The sequence below is a fragment of the Caretta caretta genome, chromosome 5 (assembly GCF_965140235.1).
Source record: "Caretta caretta isolate rCarCar2 chromosome 5, rCarCar1.hap1, whole genome shotgun sequence".
In the NCBI taxonomy this organism is placed as follows: domain Eukaryota; kingdom Metazoa; phylum Chordata; order Testudines; family Cheloniidae; genus Caretta; species Caretta caretta.
In genome coordinates, this window is record NC_134210.1 from 65,925,953 (window position 1) to 65,944,231 (window position 18,279).

Below are 18,279 nucleotides of genomic sequence, written 5' to 3' on the forward strand. Positions count from 1 at the left end.
GCAAAAAAATTGTAAAGAGTACTTATGTTCAAAGAAGCATTTCAAACCAAAAAATCTTTATCATAATTAAACTGTAGTATCAAAGATTGAATATCTGAATGTTGACAAGTGCAAAATAATGCACACTGGAAAACATAATCCCAACAGTACATACAAAATGATGAGTTATAAATTAGCTGTTACTCAAGAAAGATCTTGGAGTCATCATGGATGGTTTCTCTGAAATCATCTGCCCAATGTGCAGTGGCAGTCAAAAAAACTAATGGAATGTTAGGAATCATTAGGAAAGGAATAGATAATAAGATAGTAAATATCATACTGCCACTATACAAATCCACGATACATCCACATCTGCAATACTGTATGAAGTTCTAGTCATCCCATCCCAAAAAAGATAATTTAGAATTGGGAGAAGGACAGAGATGGCCAACAAAAATGATGAGGGGTATGGAACAGCTTCCATCTGAGGCGAGATTTAAAATACTGGCACTGTTCAACTTAGAAAAGAGATGACTAAGGTGGGGGAGATATGATAGAGGTCTATAAATTCATGAATGGTGTGGTGAAAGTGAATAAGGAAGTGTTATTTACTCCTTCACATAAGAATGAGGGGTCACCCAATGAAATTAATAGGCAACAATTTTAAAACAAAGTATTTATTTGCACAATATACATGCAACATGGGGAACTCATTGCTAGGGGATGTTGTGAAGGCCAAAATTATAACTGGGTTCACAAAATAAAATGGATACGTTCATGGAGGACAGATCCATCAACGGCTATTAGCCAATATGGTCAAGGATATAACCAGTGCTCTGAATGTCCCTAAATCTCAATGCCAGAAGATGGGACAGGACAACAGGAGATGGATCACTCAATAATTGCCCTGTTCTGTTCATTCCGTCTGAAGCATTTGGCACCAGCCACTATCAGAAGACAGGATACTGGGCCTGGACCATTGGTCTGACGCAGTATGGCCATTCTTATGTTCTCATCTCCTATTTGTGCCTTTGAAAATCTCTCATTAAATGGATAGCATTTTAAAAAATCTGCATTTTTAAAAGGGCTTTCTGAATAGAAAATTAAAATAATACTAAAACTATTCTTTTAAAGTATCATACATTATACGTTTGTAAAGACCAACAGAGTTAGAATATAAAGTTAGAAGGCTATTGAAACACCGAGTAATTTTCAAGTATAACAATGTAAGCTGTAACTTTTGTCTCCCTTATCCTAGGTTAGAATTTATTAAACTTGTTCGCATTCAAATGTATCAATGACAAGATGGATAAAGTAGATATCACCAACGATGATCATTTTGAGGTGTTTTGCTTTGCACCAAAGTAGTTCGGCACACTAGGATACACCACTTGCTTTCTCTTCACTGCATGCAGCCACCTGCACATACTAGTGTGTGTGTGTGTGTACACACACACACACTGGTGTTCTGGAATGAAACAAAATTTCTTATACATTAAGGGCAAGCTGATTATCCTTATAGAAGGGCCGCATGGAGACTGGATGTCAAATGGAAATGCTGAAGTTGCTCAAGAAGTCAAAATCCATTAACAGAAAGAGACCAGAATCCTTATAGATACAAGCATAGAATCAGACTAATTGGAAGTTTCAAAAACAGCTAATGTAGTCCAGTAGATAGGACACTTGAGTTGGACTCTACTTAGACAAGTCACTCCACCTCTGTTCCACCCTCCCCCCACATTCAGAGTCAGTCTGATCTACTCAGTATGAAAGTTTTTTGGGTCAGGAGCTGTCACTTCCTATTGTGTTTGTAGCATAATGGGGCCCCATCCAAGCTGCAGTATCTAAGCACTACTGTGATAATAAGGAACAAAAATTCTTTACCTATTTGTGAACACACTCCCCAACCACAATTAAAAAGTGTTCTAAAATACTGCTATCACTATCTACCTGTGTAGATTTACTTACCCACTGGAATTTAAAACAACTCCTATAAGTACACTCTCTGGAACCCGTTGTTCTGAAAGTAAGGTTAAAATATAACTTTATGTATTTTTTAGTGTTTAACACTGTTCTGACTGATCCTTTTTCCTCCATATTTTTTTTCAGAAGAAGCCACATTAAGACTAGAATTCTATCCCATGTAGGTCAGATTTTTGTCTAATTTGGATAGAAAAAAGGTAGCTCTCATTTGATTTGAATACAATTTAGCATTGTAGTACCTGGATTTTTTATTGACCATATTACAGGACAGTATCCAGTAGAGGATATGCAAGAATAAAAGAGGGGAAGAATAATTCAAGAGGAGCATCTGACCCAAGAGACCATGTTTCACTGATGCACCCATCCCAAAGTAAAGAAAAACAGTTGATAAAATTAGAAGCAAAATGTTAAGCTGCACAGGAGGTATGGACACTTCAGAAAAATGAAAGAATTCCTAAATCAGGGCCAGGAAGGCTGAATCAAGCTCTGTCTCCAGAAAGCAGTTCAGACAACTAAGGGAGCTACACAGAAGGAGTGACACCATCTACATAGCCCCTATGAGCAAGACTCCCTGCCAGGGTTAACAGAGTTGGGCTAGTAGGGCTTGTGCTAGTACTCTAAAAATAGCTGTGAAGACAGCACTTTTAAGTTGGTTCAGGCTGATGCTCAGGCTCTGAAACTAAGGAAGGGGGGATGGACTTTGGAGCCCAAGCTCCAGCCCAAACCACAAGTTCAAAGTGCTGTCTACACACATATTTTTAGAGCACTAACATGAGCCATGTTACCCCAAGTCTGTCAACCCAGGTTGGAAGGCTTGCTCCTGTGGCTGTGTAGATATACCCCAAGTAAGCAAAAACACCCTTGTCTAGATTTCAGCAACTAGGGTTATCCTGCTGCCTGGCCAAAAAGGCAAGACCGATGCAGCTCATGTTCTCTATCCAGGAAGGCCATGGCCCTTTGCATGACTGGCATATATGATTGACATGATGGTACCTGGTCTCAAATGAGGCCTACCTCACACCACCTAAAGCAAGATCAATTTACCAGTTAAGTTGCTGGGCTCAAAATGCCTTTCAGCTAAGAAGCAGGTATGCATGCAAAGGTAAAACTACAGGGCTAAGTTTCTCTCTACTCTGAGAGCTGAAGCCTCCCAGTCTTTTAAGAAAGAATGGTACACAACAGAATTGGAGGCCCACTGGTTGCAGACCATTTGCTGCCAAAGCAGCAAAGCTAGGACTTCAACCTCCGTGCCATCCTTCAATGTGCTTCAATAAAAGAGCAGGGGATAGGACTCTCTTATCAAGAAAGAAACCTGCATAAATTAATCAACCTCTAACAGAAATTGAAGAGGGTTGAGGGAAAACATTCTCCAAAGAAACACAGACATCTAACCTAAGGAACCACACCAGCTGCCCACATCTGCAAGAGACAGAGAAATAATAGCTGAGCATAGTCAGTCTGCCAGACCCTTTTACAGAACATATAACATCACAAGAACTTTCCTGTTTTCATCTACTGCTAGCAGGACTTAACTATGGAGAGGATTCTCAACTTTCTCGAAGTATGTTTTTCATACATTAAAGAAAATTAAACAAGACAATTTGAAAAGTGTATTTATGCACTGTAAAACAGTTTACTCATTTTGAACATTGTTACCAAGCCCAAGAGTACATTAAAATATATTTACCTGTTATATGTTTCAGAGACACCTGCGAATGGTTCATTCCCACATTTAGAAAACACAAACACCGTGTTTAATATTAGAGCCACTGAGCAAGTGCCTAATATGAACTTGATTATGTTTTTGCAATCCAGTTTGTACTTGGAAACCAAGATGCCACTTATGATTTGACCTAGTGCTGCTCCTGGAATTAATACAAGCCCTAGAGTAAAATGAGACACCATCAATTACACAAAAATGCAAGACAATCAAAATTTAGGGTGTATCCTGATTTTTTGTCATTTCCAAACTATATTACTGGAATTTCAAAAGGCATGAATGAACTTTTATAACAGTTCTCACAAAAAATAACGTAAATGATTCTCTTTAGATTTAGATGCATGCATCTGTGACCTCACATTATTTAGCTGTTGTTTCAAACTTCTTATTGCCAAAGGCACAGCCCAATCTTAGATTGTGTGGTAGACACATCAGATTAATATAGCACTCCTTTTAGGGCACCCTTCAGTCAGCTGGGAACCTTCCTCCACACAGTCTACTGCTACTTTAAGCACAAGATTTTCCATAATGAGTTCCAACGATGTGCAGATATTGGGCTTTTTTGGTCCTCCAAACCCCTTGTCAGACAATCTCCCTACCTCATTTTCTGAGCAATTTCTGGGGTTAAAAATAAACCCAGAAGAAATAAAAGGATAAGACCTTCCAGGAAGGCAAAGAAGCAGTAGAAGTAAGTACCTGCAGCAGTCATAGCTAAACTGGGATAAGTGGAATCACAGCAACAACTGAAATAGCAACTCCTGCAGGGAATTCCTTCACTGTCAAAGAAGCAATAGATTGAAAGGTTCCAAGGGCAGTAATTGTGGTGTGGGGTAGCTCACTGATAACCAAGAGGGTCCAATTCCCCTTTGCTCAGCCCTGATGCCAGCCACCATCACACACTTGTTAAATTTTCAAACAAGCACCTTTGTTCTTTCTCCCATTCTGCCCCTCGTGTTTTATAAGAGCTTCCCATCAACATCTGCAAAACTCTCTTATTAACCACCTTAAAACTCTGCTTTCCCAGAATACCCACAAAATCTTAACAATTAGGCAGTGGACTCAGCACACCAGAAGCCTAATGGTCTTTTTCAACCACACTGCTTTTCAGATTGCTCCATGCAATTGAATATCTGATTTCAATTAATTTATTGCATGGTATTTTAACTTTTATTCTTCTCAACATGTTCATTCATTGTTATTTTCCATCCCTTTCTAATCTGTATACCCAAGTTCTTCTATATTGTTTCAGTCCTCCCACTTTGATATCATCATTTCATTAAGATGCTGTTTACTCCCTTTTCTAGGCCATTAATAAACATACTGGTATTAAAGACCAGATTTAACACAGATCATTGTGGTGGCATAAAATAAGCCCAACACCAATTCCACTTCTCTTTTCTATCACAAAAAAATTCTACATCCCACAACTGCTGGCAGCACAGAAGATGAGAGTCCCATGGAAGGAGAGAGCCAATAACAGGAGTCAGGGAGCTGCCAGGCCAGGGGTCAAGGGCAGTTGGATCGGGAACAAAGTGGTAGTCATTGCAAACAAAATTCCCAATTGCCTTTTCTTCCCTTCTACCCTAAAATAACTTTGAAGTTAAGCAGACTTCAAGTGACATTCAGACTATATCTAAATTTCCTATGGATTAACACTTTAGCTGAGTCTATCCTAAGAAAACCATAAACGGTATTCACCAGAGGTAGCAAAGGTGGAAACTGTCATGTCAACAGGACTCGAGACATTTTTATTAATATATTGTCTGTTGAATTAAGTGAGATAGAATATATGGGGCCAAAGAATCAAAGGTGTTAATATAACCCAGTCACTGTTCAACATAAGTTTTAAACAAGGTTCAGAGTTTTGTATATGGAGACTTCAGCCTACTTAGTATGGAGGGGCATGGATCAGCGTTCACATCGCACTCCCTGTCAGTACCCGGCACAGGCCAGGGAAGCTAATGATCTAACCAGTTGACCAAATTTGGTGATAAATCCTGGTCACGTGCCAACTGAGGCCTTTAGAAAGAAAAAAAAAAAACCTTTTCTGACAGTGACTTAGATGGTATTAAAGATTTTTAGAGAAAAGAGATACAGTTAATTGAGATGGGCTGGAACTGTTGTTCTTGCTCATGTTGTTAAAGTCTGGTCCCAGTTCCTAGATGACAAAATAAGACAAACACACACAAAAAGGGAGAGAACAGAATAATAAAGATAGAAAATCTAATTGCCTTTCACTTGCAACCTCACAGCTGGAAAAACACAGGCAAGGCACACAGTCTTATCAGCTACTCTAAGACCTGTCAAACTTGTACCAGCATCAAGCTGTTAGGTTATTGCTTTTAGCTGCCTCTTTCTGGTCACAGGCTTGCAGCAGAGTGGCCAAATATGCAGTCTTGGCCAGGTAAGCCAGATTCTAATTAGACAGAAGTAAAAAGGAGAGAGATTGGAAAGAGAAGAAATATGGTAGAGAAGGAAAAAGTATACATTTGTGGAGAGGTGGGACAAACAAAGTCTCACATCCCAGGTGGTATTTAGAATTCAGCCACAGCTGGTGGAGGTAGTAGTGTCATCTCACTCCCTCCCTCCAGCCTGATCTGCTCAGGACATCATTCAGCATTAGGATGAAGATGGTCTAGGGTCGCTGGAGATGGTGGGGGTGGCAACTATGCTGGTGAAGCTCAGGCCAGTGGCCAATTTTTCTTCCCAAAATCTTCCTTGAAGGAGCCAGAAATGGAGTGGTGGTTAACAATTCCCCCATTATTTTGGACACCAGTTAATTTCCAACATACCAATTTTGATTCACTGATTCCTGGTTCCATACTTTCCTTGTTCATCAAGCATGATCTTAATACAGTACTTGAGGATCAGCCTCACTTTTTGTTTTGACTAATTCAGTCTGTCTCTGTTTTGCACCATTTCCCATCAACATTTGTTGTTACAGGTTATTGTGACATTTATGAATTTACACTCTTTTTTTTTTACAATTGAGCTCTCAATTAGGGTAAATTTGTAGGCCAAATTATTACAACACTGTCTATCCCTACAATGAGTGATAAAAATGCCTGGAGTTCTGTTGATGCTACAGCTTCTCCTAGCAGAGTTGCACCACTAGTGAATCACAGGTGATAGTTTTCCTAGTGTAGGCAAGGCCACTGAGTGGAACGGTGTGGGAAAGAGTCCACTGCTGCTCTGAAGTTCGCATTTTGTAATAAAAAGACCAATTTTTGCTAAAAATATTTATGTATTAAAGGTTACAGAAACTCTACAATTGCAAGTACATACCAATCCCAAATTAATTTCTCTCCTCTACCAGCTAATTAACATAGGCAGTACAATATATATATAGCACAAGATATTTTTATTTAAAGAGTTTAAAAAATTGAAACACCCTTTACCTCCTAGTGTAGCTGAATAACTGGATGACTGTCCAAACTGATTTTCTATAAATTTTGGCAGAAATGTGGCAAAGCCAGTGGCAACTAAAGCTTCTGTAGAAGCAGCTACTATTAAACACATCAACACAGGATTCTTCAGCAGTATCTAGGAGGGAAAAGCTTATTTAGTATTCTGTACATTACTTCATTATAATATTACTTTTACTGAATTTATTTAATACAAATAGAAACTACAGTGTGTTTAAAAATAACGTTTTAAATGTGTGCTGATACCCAAGACTTTTAAACCAAAGTATTGCAAGCCCTGAAATCCTGAATATGATTTTCTACTCTTCCACAACTGAAATAGATTTATCAGAAATTAGCCTCAAAGGATTATTTTTCTCCAGTGCACATGTATTGTCCATTCTAGTTTTAGATGTTTGAGAGATACGTTTTCCATCTATTAGACTGTGCTAAAGCCTCCCAAAGAAAGAGATCATATTGTCAGGAGAGCTAAATAACAAGAGAAAGCAAAGACAAACACACCCAAAAAGGGAGAGAACAGAATATTTTGCATCCTCTTATTTCTAACTGTATTCTCTTGTGGGGGGAGGGAGGAAGTTTGGGGCCAAAAGTTAATGAGTGATTAGGGAGAAGCAAGGAGACAGGCTATGTCTACACTGCACTTTTGTTATTAAAACTTTTGTCGGTCAGGGTGTGAAAAAACAAACACACCTAACCGACAAAAGTTTTAACAAAAAGTATCAGTGTGAACAGCGCTTTGTTGGTGGGAGACATTCTCCCACCAACAAAGCTACCACCGCAATTGCGGGTGGTTTTATTTTGTTGGCAAGAGAACTCTGGCATATAGAGGATGCCATCCAGGAAGAAATTCTCTGGCTGGAAACTGATTGTCCTCCTATTTTGTCTGCCACTGCTATGAACAGCTGGGAGTATTTACAGAAGTGCCTGGGTCTGTTGAGGTAGAACAGTATAGTTCTTCTGACATCCAAGGTATTCAAGTGTTCTTCCTCCCTGCTTATATGAAGCTTCAGATAGAATATGGGCAAATAAATTGGGTGGTTTATATGCTAATATTAAACCACCTTTAGGACGAACTTTGGATGAAGACACAGGTAAATCTTTTCCTTAAAAAAGATTGTATATGGAGGCTCCAGCATTAAGGCATGCAGGTCCCCTACTCTTTGGCCAAGGTAATGACCACCAAAAATGCCACCTTCATTGACAGGTGCAGTAGAGAGCAGGTAGCCAACAGTTCAAATGGGGAATTCATAGTCTTGACAATAGAGTGAAGAGTGGAAAATCAGTGTTGACAGGACTATGCTGGGGCTATAAGTATGATTCTGGCCTAGTCCTTTCTCATCTTTAGTAATAACCTGTGAATGAGCAGGATTGATGACAAACTGTACATGAGTCTGCCTGACCACAGCCATTAAAAAGGCAATTGTCACAGAATTGTGACCCCATAGATAGCATAATTGCTGACAGTTTGTTGGACTTTTTCATAAATATGTCTACTTGGGGAAACCGCCACAACTGGAAGATGTATCTGGCCACATCTGGTTGAACAGACCACACATGGTGACTCATAAACAATCAGCTCAGGGGGTCTGCTAGGTTGTTTTGTACATCCAGCCGATAAAATGCTTCTAGATCTATTGAGCTGGCAATACAGAGCTCCCAACATTGCCTCTTGACAGAGTGAAGAAGAGTGGGCTACCCCTGCTTGCTGAGTTATAACACTGCTGCCATGTTGTGTGTAAGGACTAATAGACTGCTTCCCCTAATCTGCAATAGAAATACTTGGCACGCCAGTCTGGCAACTTTCAGTTCTCTGACACTAATGTGTAAAGCTAAGTCTTCTGAGGTCAGTACAGAAATCATATTTGTTTTTATTTTTTGAAATCTCTGATGGAGGAATGCTCTTGCTGCTACTGAGTCCAGAAGAACTCTGACGAACTCTGTAGATTGAGATGGAATCAGAGTTGACTTTTTAAAATTGATCCTCAAACCCAGGGATGAAACTAAATGAATCATTTTCTTTGCTGTGACTACGCTTGTGTTCATGAATTCCCGTGCACATCTATGTAAGGGTAAATGTAGAATCCTTGGCTGAGTAGATGGGCTGGTACTACTGATAGACACTTTGTGAATATGCTCAGTGCCAATAAAATTCCAGCACTCTCAATTGGTAATGACTCTCCAGAGCCAGAAAATGTACGTGCTTTCTGTGGTGGGGGGTATAGACACATCAAATTAAGCATCCTGTAAGTTGAGGGTAATGAATCAATCCATGGGATCTACAGCAGGAATAACAAGAAACAAAAGTTACCATATGGAATTTGGCACATTGAATGTATTAACTGAGATTCCCGAGATCTAGTCAGGCCTAATATTTGGGGCAGAGGTCGAAGCCAGAGGTAAGGTCCGGACTGGGCCAAGGGTAGCACTGGAATCAAGATCTGGGGACAGGCCAAGGTCAGAACAAACATCAGAGTCTGTAGACAAACCAGAATCAGTACTATAGCTGGAGTCAAGGTGTAAGCCAGGGATCAAAAATGGATAGTCAGAATCCAGGGACAAACCAAGTCAGTTCTGTAGACACGGTCCAGATACAAGGAGGGTCGAAGCCAAGGTCCAGAGAAGGTCAGAAAGCAGAGGCAAGGCTAAAGAGAGTCAGTAACAGCTCTTCAGCAAGGTCAGAGTAGAGCATGGACTAGACTGGAACAGGGCTCAGGCAAGGCTGGGGCAGGAACAGGATCAAGAGCAGGCTGGGAATCTCGAGAGTCTGATACAGTGCAAGGTAGCAGGAGGATTCCTGGCCAGGTAGTGCTGTTGCATAGATTGATCTGCAGCTCTAGTAGGGTTGGGGATATACCTGAGCCTGGGGGTCATCTGACCCCGTCTTGGCTTAGGGATAGGTTGCTGCCTCATGCCTGAGGGCTAAGTCACTGCAGGCTCTGTTGGAAGGGTAAGTCAGTGAAACTGAATTGTTCCTGCATGCCTGAGCGGTTACTCACCTCAGGTCTGTTGGAGGGGCAGCTGAGCGAGCAGCCCTGGTTTGGCTGCAGGTTTGCCTCACAGCAGGGGTAGCCCAAAGATCTTTTGATGGCTGCAACATCCCTTCATTAATAGGTAGTTCAACCCTGCTTTGGGATGTTGGTTTTAGGATATCAAACAATTTATACACTTTCTCCTGAATAGTCTCCAAAGGAACTTTTGGTGTTTTTGCAATATGCTTCAATAATTCCTGTCAGGGTTTAAATCATCAGCTGAAAATTGTGGATCATGAAATAGTTTAATCAAGCAAGGGAGAAAGACCAAGTGATAAATTGGGAAGACTCTCTTGATGAGCAGATATTTCACGATTGCTTACAATTTGTTGTTCTTTCTTAAACATGACAAGGAGAATGATAAAACCATGAGAATTTGCCACAGGTGACTTATGTATAGATCCCGTATAGTGTGGGATAACATTTCATGAAAACTGTGATCCATGAAGGCCAATAAGACCACAGTTTCAGACCATTTGGGAAAGGGACATTTGGCCAATATGGAGGAAACCAAAGAGCATTGTGAGAATTAGCATCCTCAGATCTATTAAGAGGTCCTACCCCGTATGCCTCCTTAGATTATTTTCTTTCCATCAATAGGATTTGGGGGGTTTTTTTTGCAGAGAACTCCTATCAGTCTGAAGAGGAGTCAAAGTTTTTGGATGAAAAAGTTTCTAACACCGAAGGCACAACAGAAGATTGAAGGACCTGCATGGGACTCATATCCTTAATTGTATTTGTATGTTGGTTCAAAGAAATTTGCATTACAAGTATCCTTGCATCTTTTCATGGAGGGAATCTGTCTGTCACCAAAATTGGGGAAACCTTCAGGAAAGATGACTCAGGTTCTGGAGTGATGCTGATGTCTGGTGAAGGCACAAAGGAACCTTTTGGAGCTCAAATTTAATTGTAAAAGTTCCCATCGCTGAGGATGCTGTAGTTATGCTTTGAAGCTTGTCCTGTGGTTGAAACTGTCAGTGCAGGCTTTGATAAAAGCCATTGGTACCAACAAAGGAGTCACTGATGAAGACCATCCTGAGCGCTCCAGTACTGAGAGGAACAGCTTTTCTAAAGCTGGTTCTAAAAATAAATAAAGTAGATGATCTTCCCTAAAGATCTCCTTGCCGAAGACATAGAGACGGTGTCTGAACTGGCCTTCTGTTATAGTGTGGCACCACCTGCCCAAGTCCTGCTTTTTTCTCTCACTGGCTGCAAGGGCTCCTCAGAAGAACTCCTCTGCACTCCTGAGTCCTGGTCCCAGAGACAGGGCTCAGTACCAGGAAAAGGACAGAGTCAGAGCCACAAGCTTTCAGGTGTCACTCACCAACAGAAGGTAATTCAGAAGGTAATTCAACAGAAGGTAACTCACCAGTAAAACGTATTACCTCACCCACCCTGTCTCTCTAATATCCTGGGACCAGCAAAGCTACAACAACTCTGCATAAAGTCAGAGCCACTCAGTCCTCAGGCAGCAAGGATCCCTGACTGCTTTGGTGGATTCTTCTGAGTTCCTTTTGTCTTCTTAACTGCTCCTGAATCAGATGTCACATCTCTAGTCATAGGAGTGCTGGCAGAATGAGTTATGAAAAAAGAAGCCTCTGTTATCAGGTCTGTGACCTGAGTCCAACATAGCCCTCATGGACCTTTCTATAAGAAAAAGAGTCAGTTCAGGCTGCTTCTTGAAGGACTTTCAAATCGCTCACTTAGCAATGATATATTCCTTACCCAGGCAGTAATGTTATGGCTGTTAGTCAGAAGAAAAATCCCCCTAGAGGAGGGACATGGCTTGAAACCCAGAAATATATGTTCTGATATAAACTGTGCTCTTCACTCTTTCTATTTTTAATCTACTGCCTACAAGCTAAATAAAATAGTAATCAAAACACTAACTCCTATTTATAAAAAAAAGAATCACCAACGATCAGTTTAATTACTAAGTAGCAAGGTTCCTACAGACTAACACTATGTTGTTCCAACTCACTGCCTATGGCAGTTCAAAGGAACTGAGTGGCGATTGGGGTCACTGTGCCCTTTATGACCTCAAATGGGGGAAGCGGGGGGACATGTGGCAGAAGCAGAAGCATGCGCAATCCCTACTAGATACTGCTAGAGTCAACATTCCAAACCGCTGTGCTGGGCACAATGGACACAATTAGTGGGACCCACATGTGCAATAATGCAAAGAACTCAAGTTCTTTCACTAAATGAATTTATTAAATGAACTTTTTAAGTGAAATGATAGCCCTTCTAAGGCATACCTTTTTTGTTAAAGAAAACACATCACTAAAGGCAACTAGACAACAGCATCTTCCATGGTATTTTTTTAAAAACCCAGCATTTCATCAAATAATGCAATATTGAGAGATGCTCTATGAAATTGTCTTTAAAAATTCATTTTTTAATTATAGAAGAAAAGGTGTATAACTAGTTCCATTTCTTATTTAACTTCTTGGAACTCATTAACATGTTTCCTCTCCCAGGCTGCATTTCAATCAAGAATGAGATTGTAAAACATAGGTATTAGTCTCAGGAAGGAGAAATTACATATCTGATGTTGTTGTCTAATGATTTATTACATGTCCAATATTGTTGTCTAATCTGCAAGAGAATTACAGATTTGGGATTATGCTTGGCTCAAGGGCAGTGAGAACTCAGATAACATTATATTTTACAAGATTATTTAAATCTCACTCTTACCACACACTATCATTGCTCTAGTCCATCAGTTCCTATTCTGAGCAAAAGGGGGAAAGCATTAAAAAAATTGTAAAGCTGTATCCACACCTCTGCACTGAAAGTGGATGGGAGAGTGTAAATCCATTACACCATTCATCCTCAGAGAACAAGTTATTAATAGTTGTATGTTTCCAAAAACAGACTAGTTGCAGTCTTCACTCTTGAGGACAAAAGATTCAGGTGTGAGTCTCTAATGTGGTCAAGAATTAGCCAAAGGTCAGTTAAATGCAAAGATTCCTCATGGTGCAGTAGTAACAGGAGTGAACAGTAAAATGCTCTTTTGGCAACTCCAAAGCATAGTACATCCAAAATACGTATGTTGTATCTAGAGAGAGATCCCATAATTTAAGGTATATAGGTTGCTGTACATCTGTAACAGAAAGGTCAAACCTGGATTCATGCCCAATGTATGATGGAAGAGTAATGCTTTGAAAAAGTATAGTCAGTCTAACCTTAGAAGTCACATCACGTTAAAATTAGTCTCCTGAAGTAACCAGAGATATACAGGGATGGTTCATATAAGCCTGACTACTGACAGAAAAAAAAACTCTTTCAGCTCTTTTAACGCACTTTAGATAAAAAAGCCTACAAAGGCAGTTTGCTATCTGTATGTGTTGCGAAAGTCTTTCCATGATTTATCACCAGACATCCAAATCTCCCATGAGAAGGAGGAATGTCATAGTTCATTCAAGCTCTATTGTAGCGAACATCTGAAGTTTGATTTTCTTTTCAACTGTTGACTGCCTCTCCTTCCCGACAAATTATTTTGACTGGAAGAAAGTTTTCAGAGTGAGGTTTTCTAAACATGACTCGAAGATTCCAGTCTCCTCCAAGAGTAAACCAGATACTTTGATTACATGGCTCAGTGACAGACTCGGAAGCTCATTCAAGACTCCATGTTTTGAAGGAGTGGAAGTGCCCTGAACACCACTTGACTGTGGTTAAAATTATACTCTATGTACAAATAGAAGATCACTATGTAACATGTATACTTTTGCCACTATCTAGTATCTATTCCTATAGTCTTGTCCCAAAACAGTACTGGAATTATTTCCCATGCAAGCCTCTGTGTAAAAGGAAGTGAGTTTTCTACATTTCTATGAAGCTGTTAGCTCATTTGTGAGTAGGTCAAAGTACCTCAAAATTATGTAAACTAACATGCAAAGAACAGCTAAAAATCTTGCATTGACTTTATTGTTTACCTTACCAAAAGAGCCACTGGAAAATCTTTAAAATTTTTCCCAATATTCCTGTCTTCAACAAATGCCTCACTTCCATCATGATGAGTTTCAGAAATTTTTTCAGATTGTACTTTTGCTGTACCTACAGAAGAATAAGTTTATTTTACACAATGAAAATAATGAGTAACTTAGTGCTTGTAACAAATTTATCTTTAATTAAAGTACAGTATTACAACAAATGCTCCATTTCCCAAAAGAGGAGACATCATGCAGACTTTGCTAGACACTGCAACAATGCACAGTGAAAAAGCAGATCAATAATGCATTCCTATGGAAAGTAGAGCTCTGCTGAGAGCAAAAACACAGCAAAAATCACAGCAAAAACGTCAACAGCAAGCATGAGAGTTGTTGGTGTTATCAGGCCCAGCAAAAGAAATTTCAGACTCATTGAACCCCGTCCTGCCCATTTTACCCCATCTATATCTCCTTTCTGCCCCCATACTTATAACTCACCTCTTCCTTCTCTCCTTTTTTCTGTCATTCCCCACACAGACAGAATGTTTTTTTAAAAATATTTTGGGAAGAGCCTATCCTCTTTGTAATACTAGCTGTACTAACAGAAAAGGTTTTATAAGGTCTATAAACCTGTCCTAGGATACTTGGATCCATGCCTCACTGCTCCACCCATAGAGCAAGGCAGGAGGTTGAATCTGAATCAAAGGCTACAATGCAAGACTGAGTCAGTAGGAACTGTTGGGTGTTCAGCACTCAAAGTCAGGTCATTTATTTAAACACCTAACTATGGACTAACTACAGACTTGGGAGCCTAATGTGAGGCATATTTTCTTTTAAAAACTTTAGCCATCACATCTCTTACTTCCCCTGCCCTCAGCCTATTTCAACAAGACCCTCAATCCTCCCCCCAGTCCTATTTCCCATTAAACCTTTCAAAAACCCTCCCATGGTCAATTGTCTTCCTCCTACCCAACAAACCTTCTAGGATTTCACTGCTTACCTGTTACACAAGGATTAATTAATACCCTAACTACAAGGCATTATGCCTGTTTTACAAATGGTACACTGAAAGTACAGAACAATTAAATTATTTGCTCAATGTCACTATGACAGGGCAGAGCGGCCCTGCACTGGTACCGCAGGAGTTAACCCTTCCTTCCTAGCAGAGACAGCCACGCCCCTGAGGCTCTGCTGGGCATGCTCCACCTGGAGAACAGGTATAAAAGCCTGCAGAGCTGCTCAGTTGGGGCTGACCACCAGAGGGGAAGGAGGCATTCTGCCAGCTCCTGAGGAGGGCCAGCCTGTGCTCTAGGATCCAGAGGCCAGCCAAGCTGGGATGCACCTTGGTGCCCAGATGGAGTACGTTACAGGAGGTGAACTGACCAGAGGACCCACCCTGAATTGGAGAACCTGAAGGTTATGATAGGAAGTGACCCAGGGGAACTTTAGAGGAAAATGGTGTTTGAGTTGCACAGAGGCTTACTGTGTTTTGGGCAGATCCCACCAAGATGGTGGCAAGGAGAACTTGCCACTACCAGGGACCTGGGTTGGGACCTGGTGAAGAGAGTGGGACTGGGTCCCCCTACTACCTCCCCTAAAAACACACCATTGGAATCATAAGGATTCTGGCCATGCTACACTGTCAGAAAGGGGTGATTATATGGATGTTGGCCATTGGGCCACACTTCCCTGATGCTTGGGGCAAGTGTCTCCAGCTGCACTACCCCACTTCTGAGGGGGGAGCTGTATGGACCCTGGCCATTGGGCTGCACTGCTCCAATGCTGGGAGAGATTTATATGGACCCTGGCCATTGGGCCTCACTGCCCTGACACTTGGGGCAAGTTACATGGACTCTGGTGGCTAGGCCACACTACCCTGCCTGTGGAGAGGCTGGGGGAGTTATATGTACTCTGGCCATTGGGCCACACTGCTCCAATGCTGGGAGTGAGTTATATGGACTTGAGCCGTTAGGGCACACTACCTGACCAAGGGGTGATTGTGTGGAGGGGGGCCATGAGACCGCATCGGGCCACCCACAGAGAGGCGAGCATGTGCATTTGGGCATGGCAAGGTTCTGACACTCCACCCCACCCCTGCCACAAAGGGGCGGTGCAGTGCCAGGTCTGCCACTGTCACACAGTAAGCCAAGTGAGTGGCACAGAATCTCAGAGTGCCCATTCCCACTCCACTGATCTAGCCGCAAGCCCAATCTCCCTCCTAAGAGTTGATTGATAGTTAATACTTACCTGGTAAGTGCTTTGGAAAACATGAAAAAGGTACTATCAGAAGCCATGTTGCAAAACAGCACAAGAGAAATGCTATCCACCAAGCCCCAAGCCACCGTGGGTCATCTGAATCAATCTCTGTGCTAGAAAAGATATTTGGAAAACGCAGATTTAATGACATAAACATCTTAATAGTCACATAGAATATTGCGGCTTTAAAAGCTATGCACTCAGTTTCTCCCATGGCATTAGGAGAGAGCCTCCAAGTACTAGGTGTTTCCTCATTCTTTTCTAGACCTATTAAATTCACTTTTACTTTTTGTATAACAAAGTACTCAGCATATTATAAATATAATCAGGTCAAAATGGAGACCCTTGAACCAGAATGTACTGGACTGACTAATAAGGGAGTAATGAAAAAATCAGGTCTTTGTAAGGTGCAATGTCACCACCACATCACTGATCACTAAATATATGTTAATTATGTCAAAACAATTATGAATGTCTTTACCATCAGTGGATTTTTACACAAGGCAAATGTGAATTAGATACTAGTCCCATCACGTTGAAGTTGCAGAACTGAAGTCACAAAGTCAGGAAAATGCAAAAGCAAACGGCAACCATAACTCAGATAAATCAGGATTGTAGGAATTGCTATATTGGATCAGTTCAATGATCATCTAGTCCTGTATCCTACTGCATTTCAGTAACAGATTCTTCAAAGAAATCCCCCCTGAAATGGAAAATTATGCAATGACATGCCCGGGAGAGAGGTTTCTTCCTAATCCCAAGAAGTTAGTCGTTTATGTCCTAAATCATTGAGGAATGATAACCCATATAGATTTTTTTATTGTATCTAATATTACTGTGGAAATCCTGCAACATAACCCCTGAAATGAAAGAAGATCCCATTCCTCATATTACCACTAAAGTCAGTCTCTGGACAGAAACTGTTCATTTGCTGAGAAGGCAGGTTTGGGCTTATTTTAAGGTTGATAAACAAAAGAAGTAGTAACCACCATCTCCAAAAGATGGAACTAAACTCATGCTCCCGATAATGAAGGAGTAACTTTTCCTTGCAGAAAAGGTTAGCGTTTAGGTCTCTTTTCTTGGAAGTTCTCAGGGAAGACTAGATTATTGCCTAACAGGTCAGAGGGTTTCTCAAAAAAGTCCACAAAAACAACCTTTATGTTCTCTGAAAGAGCTATTATATGGAGTGGAGCTGAGCTATTTCCCTCCTCATGGCAAAATTCATAACCCTCAATAAAGCCATAAGAAGTACCCAAATATTTTAGTAGATTACCATTGGGAACAAGGGATCAATAAAAATAGCACTCTGTTGGTTGAACAGAAGAAAACAAGAACACTGTCTTGCCTTGTTTGAAGAGGGACATCAATATAGATATTAAGCAGCTGCCCTCCCAATACATAGCCAAGGGCAGGACCCAGCAATGACATGGCATAGCCAATTCCTAAAGGGAAATAAAAAGATGAAATGTTTTTCATTTCATGTCTCAGCAGAACATACAGTTCTAAAATGTAAGGTTAAAGAATAAATTAAGCCTGTTTCAGGTAACAGTAACGGTTCATATACACAAAATACAAAAGACTCCATGGCATTTGCAGGGGAAGGAAAAATTACATTTATACTTTCAGTGTAATGATTTATGCAAGATTTTTAGAAACCAAAATATACATTTGTTAATTATATTATTAATATATTTAACATGATCTCTTACAGCTATTAGTCACAAGACAAGGTGGGTGAAGTAATAGGTTTTTATTGGATCAACTTCTGGGTATTTGAGTGGCCCATTCCATGATGCAATCTACTTCTCTATAGTGTCCTTGTCTGGTAAAGGTGGTTTTAAGTGTGTTAAGGTGTATATCCCAGACTTTCTCCTCCGAGCATATTCTGTGCTTGAGTGTAGATAAAAAATGTTTGGGGTGGTTATTAGATCAATGAAGGCAGGTGTGGTGACCTG

The 18,279-nt window shown here is 40.6% G+C and overlaps 1 protein-coding gene across 1 annotated transcript in view; it reads right to left on the reverse strand.

The window, feature by feature from the left end:
* Positions 1 to 18,279, reverse strand: part of SLCO4C1 (solute carrier organic anion transporter family member 4C1) — a 102,541-nt gene that overhangs the window by 24,157 nt on the left and 60,105 nt on the right. The window contains exons 4-8 of the mRNA XM_048851191.2: positions 17,670 to 17,766; positions 16,316 to 16,437; positions 14,080 to 14,195; positions 7,081 to 7,225; positions 3,650 to 3,845 (exon numbers count right to left, since the gene is read on the reverse strand). Coding sequence (XP_048707148.1) covers positions 3,650 to 3,845; positions 7,081 to 7,225; positions 14,080 to 14,195; positions 16,316 to 16,437; positions 17,670 to 17,766 — 676 coding nt within the window. The remainder of the gene's footprint in view (positions 1 to 3,649; positions 3,846 to 7,080; positions 7,226 to 14,079; positions 14,196 to 16,315; positions 16,438 to 17,669; positions 17,767 to 18,279) is intronic.